At 41.5% G+C, this 7,028-nt stretch overlaps 1 protein-coding gene across 4 annotated transcripts in view; it reads left to right on the top strand.

The window, feature by feature from the left end:
- Positions 1–2,435, top strand: part of mpp7a (MAGUK p55 scaffold protein 7a) — a 112,160-nt gene extending 109,725 nt beyond the window's left edge. For all 4 annotated transcript variants that reach the window (XM_068304073.1, XM_068304072.1, XM_068304074.1 and 1 more), the window contains one exon: positions 233–2,435. In XM_068304073.1, the coding sequence (XP_068160174.1) occupies positions 233–412 (180 nt within the window). In that variant the 3' untranslated portion in view covers positions 413–2,435. The remainder of the gene's footprint in view (positions 1–232) is intronic.
- The last annotated feature ends 4,593 nt before the right edge of the window (positions 2,436–7,028 follow it).

The raw sequence follows: 7,028 nt of genomic DNA on the forward strand, positions 1-7,028 counted from the left end.
GTTCCTCACAGTCAGTGTGTGGTTTCATTCTTTACACTGAACACATCATTTGCATACTAACATAGAACATTTTTCATCCTCCTTGAAGATCCCTGTTTATGCCTCTATGTAAGCTTGCATTGATTTATCTTTATTTCATTCTTCTTGTAGTAATAAACCTATTAAATGAAGTTTTATCCAAGGACAAATGTGTTATTTGTTTCACCTCTGTCGTTTTCTACATGTCTTGCAGGAGGAAGACTTTCAGGAGATGGTGAGAAGTGCTCAGGTGATGGAGAATCAATACGGTCACCTGTTTGAGAAGGTCATCGTTAACGACGACCTCTCGACCGCCTTCGGCGAGCTGCGCTTGACGTTAAGGAAAGTGGAGACGGAGACTCACTGGGTCCCAGTTAGCTGGACTCACTCCTGAGATCCAAGCAGACTTTCAAAGGAGCAAAGGGAAAGACTCGGACAAAACAAACAAACTGAGACCGTGTTTCGTCTTTGTGCGTCTGCTGTGGCTGGTGTTGGGGGTATAACGGGGGTAAAAGAAGACGGCACCGGATGGCTTCATCGGCATACCTAAGCTACACAGAGATTAGAGCAAGCTTCTGCTTAAGATCAGGTTTGCACCTCAGTGGTCTCGATTTGGTTGTTTGGGTCTGACCAGGTCTATCAGGAACGAGGCCTAGACAGGGTACCGGTCCAGAATGTGAGCCTTGGACACTGATCTAGTACATAGTTTGGGTCACACAACCCAACTAGAAGCCCTTTAGGTCTGAGCCAGCATGTGGAATGAGTCTGGACCATTAACGCATCAGCGACCCTGCCAGAACATCAGCAGCCGCGCCAACCAGGACTTAGTCTTTAGTGTGTTTATAACATTAGACCATTAGAAACCAAAGGGACTGACTTTTTTTTTTTCTTGGTGGACAAAATATATGCATACGTCTGTGTAAGAGCATAACTTGTGAGGAAGAAAAGAAAACATATTTGCCTTGTGTCTGACTGTATTTCTGTGCTTCTGCGATGCTTCCATGACTGTTACTCCAAACAAAACATTTTCAGGTACACTTTTCAGAAAAGGGCAGTAAGTGTAATTTTATTTAAGAGAAATTAATATATTTTCTATCGTCCAGTTTTTTTTACATGCATTTTATACACGTGACGTCTAGAGTAACCTGATCTCAACTGTAGCCACCTTTTATAACAACGTTTTACACCGGAGAAGTCTCGTCTTTCAGCCAAGTGTTTTTGACTCCATCACACTCGTTGAGTTTTTCCCGATAATCCACATACAGAGCCAATTTATTTAGGTGTTATGTATTCAATTTTGGAGCAAATTAAGCCACCCTTCAGATGCCCAGCATAACAGCTTTGCCATTTAAATTCCCAGAAATGGACACTTTTGGCTGTCTGTGTGTTAGAAAATGTTCACAATTGTGTTTTATTAGGGTGGAGTCTTTATTTTTATTCACATAAAAATGGCTTCAGCTGCTAATATGGGGTCCCCAGCACATATCCAGGATTTCAACTCAAAGAAATGCTAAGTAGCTGCTCCTGGCTCTATGAGAATTATTTTATCGGTGTATTAGTCTATTGCTTATTTGAATCTCCCACTCACTCTAACTTACTAATTTGCACCAATAAGTTATCATTCATTGTGGCTGTGTTATCATTTATGCTGCAGCCTTGGGAAGCTGTACTGTCAGCATACTAAAAGTTGAGTAGTAACATTTAATACTTTAAGGGAATAGCTCATGTTTTTATTTGTTTCATTATCAATATAACATAATGTGTGGAGCTCGTGCAGCTAGCCTGGATTTTTTTTTAAAAAAAAGCTTACTAGACCTCTAAGGTTATGGTCTTATTGGTGTTTCTGTGAAGGTCGGTACTTGCTGGTATACTTTTGGAGAGACACGGAGTACAGACCTGAGAGCAGAGTCAGTTTTTCTGTTATCCAATCACAATGGCCACAGCTAAGTCTCAAACCAGCTTCGGTTTGTCCGTCGTACTGCACAGATGCTCTTTATGTTTTTCTGCTCAGGTTGTAAGAGACTTTTTTTTCCGCTGCTGATTTACTCTAACTTTTCCACCGGTGACATTTACATATCTTTGACTTTTATCTTTTTATTGGAACGGTAGTGTGAGTGTTAATGCTGCTTAGTAGTAACAATGCAAAACTTTTTAAAAAATGACTTTAACACACATCATCAGTCTATTTTGTCTGATTTTTGGTTTTGCTTATTTTTAGTATCACAATAAATTCCTCCTTTTTTCACATTTTCAATTCTTGCCCCTTGAACTTTGAATTTATTTATCAAAATCAGATTTATTTTGTTTCCAGAAAATATTTTTAATTTCTTCCGAGAAAATTAAATTCTGTTTCTGAGGTAAACTATGAATTTACATTATTCCTGCTGTGTTTTATATTAAAAGATCTACTAAACTTGTACAGTATATCCAAGGTGTTTTTATTTTGTCTGATCAACTTGTCACAGTAAAAGCATTGCATATCAGCCACTGCAGATGACCCCATTCAACTTTAATGAATGAATATTAATTATTTGGTTTTCTGATGGTGTGTTTGGTCTGTGTCTAGAATATCACAAGTCAAATAAAGTTCATGTGTGCTCTTGTCTTGAGCCAAGTTCACATCTACATATAAGACAAATGTAACACACAGCTCCAGAAAATCCTCAAAAGAAAATAACTGCATTTCTGTTCCCTCCTGTTATGTAAATATTAATTGAACACATTAAGATTAACGGTCTTTGGTGCTACGTATCCAGTTTTGTACCATTCGACAATTTTAAAGGATGAAGTCATAAGATGACGTAATTTAAGAGCCACGGTAAAGCACGAACCTCAAATGAACGAACTTGATGTGGAAAATGTTAAATGAATGTGGCATTTATGTTTGTTTCATGTATTTTTGATGTTATTTTAGACATGATGACTGCTTCTCTGAGACTCTTTCCATTGTTGCATTTTGCTTTTATCGATGAGCCAAATTTCCAGGTCAACCAAGCATGAAAGCTTTTTTGCAGTCTTACAGATTTCTTTTAGATTTCTTTCAGATTTCCGGTGTCTGTGGGTTTTGATGTTCAGTTTGAAAAAGCACTGAAAGAAGGTGGAGTCTAAGCGCCTAAAGAAAGACAGTTTGTTGGATCAAGACCGAAGAAAAGGGACTTAATCCAATGACTCGTGACACCAAAAAAACCGCTGCAGCCTAATTAAACCCCAGTGTCTTGCTATAGTTTTGTGCCAAACTGCTAAGTCAGATGCCTGTAGACTTCAGCTGAGTAGCTCTGTGAAAAGGGGTCAGCGGAGATGATGCCAGGGTGGTTTTGAGAAGAACAACCTAACAACCAGGTCGGACACATTGGAAGACTCTACAGGTGATGACATTCCATAGAAATACCCAATGGTCCAAATATGATCAGGAAAAGCTACAGAGCTGAAGGGAGGAACCAGTGACTGCATGTCTTTCTTTTCCTCCATCTCTCACCTAAATTAGGATAACGGTGACTGAAGGAAACTCAGAGGCTACATAAAATCAGGGCTTTCGTGTTAAGGCAGATCAAGGGTCTCACGAGGAAAGGCATCCTGATCTCAGACTTTGTTGGTGTCACCAGTGTTTTCAGCCCTTTCTCAGGGCTTTTCTAATTTTAATTCTATCATTTTACCCAAAATACTTGGTTCACATCTTCACCCAGCTTCTTTCTCATTCACTGCTGGATATTGTCAGTGTTTATTTAACAAGAGATGTCAAGTGTGTCCATGTTTTGATAGCACTTGTGTTAAGACTGGGAGACGCTCCCTGAACTCACAAGATGGGTTTATGTTGTGACAGATGATGAGCGGCTGATTCGGCATCATCGCAGGTAGTGACAGACAAACTGTTAAACGTCACTGATGTGTCATCAGCCTGCTCCTTCAGCAGCACACGCTGTCGTCAGAGATGGGGGTGTTGTAGGGAGTCTAGATGCTCTGTTTATTCGCTCTCAACTGAGGACGACAGTAACACGTGTTTGCAGATCAGGTTTCCCCTTTTCGTGGCTAACGCAGGGCCAGAAACTGCCACATATGCCAGGGTACTTTAGATGAGTGATTATGTAAGGCTGAAAAATACAAAGTGTATATTGATGTCTGTGTATATGATCAAGAAACAGAACAGCAAGAGGCATTGCCCTACAGTAAGTGGTAGTAAAGAAAGGCAAAGCTTTCATCAATCTTCATACAGTTGTATAAAAGGTCTGCTTGCAGCCCTTGACTGATTTAAGATAACAAATCCTTCTTCCTCTTTATTCATCTTTCTCCATCATCCCTTGAAAAGTGAGCTGCCATGTGAGGAAAGGCAAAGCAATGGTTTGCCCAGTTCAGACGTGAGCACTGGTTCTCACCAAAGCAGACCTGCTTTCCATCTCTTCCCCCTTTCATTCTGAGCAGTGCAGCTCAGCAGAACAACGATGAATCTAAGGATTTATAGTAAGTTAAGCTCTACCTTTATGTTAAGCTCATGGAGATTAATGGTATACTACAGTAAGGTCTCATGAATCTTACCCTTTTGATATATTTATTTTCATGTCTATAAATCTATGCATTACCCATTGTTTTGGAGGTGAGGCTAGCGGAACAGAGACGAGAGACGAACTGGGTTGAAGAGACAAAGTAAGAGTATCAAGTTGTAGATCAGTCCCAAAGGCTGAGTCCCTGGAACCAGCGGAATGTCACCGGAGTTTCCGACAAAGTCTTCCTGATGCATTACGAAAACCATTAGAGTGAAACATCCACCTCTCAAGTTGCAGTCATCTTGATTTACGGCATTGAAATTACAGCGTCAGGGCCAATATCCTGAGCAGCGCATGATGTGATAAGTCATGACAAATGCATCATGAGAATCAGAGGTGGAGGGAGAGGCTCGCCGGGCTTTTGAATGAGCCTTTGTTTGCCTCTCTTTCTCCACCATTCTTCTACCCGGCCTTTACCCAGCCTTTCATGTGGTGACTCAGTCCATCACCACAGGTTTACCATAAGAGCCAGCCAGTGATGCCGCTCTGTTTTCCTCATCCCCGGATAAAAGTCCTTGACCATAGAGAGAAGTTCTGTGGACTAATGAGGCTTCAGGGCAAGAGATTCTGCCCATCCTGTCTGCTCATTCTAATTGCCCCTACCCATTACCTCATGTCTGTAGGCAAAGGTCCTCAGGGCATGTTACCTTGAGCTGTATTTCTCAATTACAGGACGTTTGGACTGAGACGATGGGGAGCAAAGAGGATGCCCTTTATTCCTTCCCAGCCTGAGAACTCTTTTTGTGTGGAAAATCAAAACAACATGCTTCGTCTAATAGCCATAGCACAGTTGGTCATTAACGAAGGGTGGCTTGGACTTCACGGGATAACTTCAGTGTATTTTTGAAAATTAGACAAATGGGTGGAAGTTCACGGAGGGTCCTGTGTGCTGAAAGTTCCTCTGACACTTGTGGAGCTGAAGGAGGTCACCGGGCCGAGGATATACCCCGAGGAAGGAGGTGTCCACCTGTGTTTTTATAAACATTCTCTGCAGCCTTCGCCTGACTTTTCTGAGCTCTATCAAAAACGTTTTAATTAGGCAGATTCTGATCTGTCATCTTTAGTGGGAGTGTTCGAGAGGTCAGGATTTTCCTTAGGTGATACAAATGATTGTAAACGCCTTCACGACTCCCTCCAGTTAAGGTGAGCGAGAAGGTCAAAAAATATCACCTGCCTTCCAAACGTGTCTGCTTCCTTTGCAGTGAAGTGTTCTTTTAACAATCCGTATTATGCTGATGGGTTTCTAGCGGCGCTGCCTTTTGAGCAGCTATGCAACTTTGTAAAACCCAATACATGCAAATGTAAGTAGCAAAACAGTGTTCCACTATCTTCCAAAGCCTACTCCACTCAAGAGGAATGTAGCAGTGCGTCCAGCTGGGTGTGTGAGAGCCCAGCAGCAGTAACCATGCTGACCTTGTGTAATGACGCTAAGTGGATTACAAGGAGGCCCTGGTCATTGGTCATTAATATTGAATCTGCTAGAGTTACCTCCATGTGGCAGCAGCTCCACCACAGAGACTGAGCCCAGGACCTCCAAGATATATGAGAAGCTCTCTGCTCCATTCCGGGCTTTGGATGGGCTGACAGCCCTCTGAAACTGAAAGGGACCTCAGAAGGCAGATGTGTGAGGATAAATTCAGTTTTTGAATGAATAGGTCCTTATAGTACAGCTCTAGCCGTGATAACCTCACCACTGTGCCACGAACGTTAAGTTTTTACCTCATCTACTCTGCTTTTCTAAGGCATCCTAATGTGTATTACCTAGGAACTAATCTTGAAGAATTTTGTAATATAGAAGATGTTCAGCTATCTATGGGTCTGGTGCACATCCACATGCAAATAAATGTAATGAAATATACGAGATGAGATGATCTTCAGCCACGTCATGCTGTTAAGGTTAGACAAATGCGTATGTAGCTGTTTGGCCATTGCTGAGGTATCTGCTCAGCTTAGTGCCGTCCTAGTCTCTTCAGATCTGTGGAATTTCTCTGTCTGAATAGAGAATGGAATTTTTTCCTGCAGTGCTCTCAGTACTGATGTAAGAAAATTCAAACAGTAGCCTCGTTTTCCATCCACAGAGCTCACAGCAACATTTAAGAATGGCAAAATCAATCTCTTTCAAATTAATTGCTGTGATTAGTGGATTTGTATGGTATAAGTAAATCCAAGCAAATCTCGCATGACAGCGCCAACTTTTGAGGGAACAGAGAGTCAGAAAGTGGATGAGGCCATCATGCTGTGGCTTAGTAGTCTTGTTTGCTTTCTGTGTTGAAGTGGAGGCCGCCCCACAAGAGTTTAGGTATTTTTAGAATTATGAGTCAGAAGTATAAATATATCTTTTAATAAGTTGTGTGACTCTACCAGCCATGTTGCAAATGCGTTCTAATCATGTTTGAATTCGAACTGTTAGCTGAGCAGCTAGAGCTGTGTAGTCACTACGTCACCAGGCATCTGTTTTGCGACGATGCACAG

Source organism: Antennarius striatus, chromosome 20 (assembly GCF_040054535.1).
Source record: "Antennarius striatus isolate MH-2024 chromosome 20, ASM4005453v1, whole genome shotgun sequence".
Classification (NCBI taxonomy): domain Eukaryota; kingdom Metazoa; phylum Chordata; class Actinopteri; order Lophiiformes; family Antennariidae; genus Antennarius; species Antennarius striatus.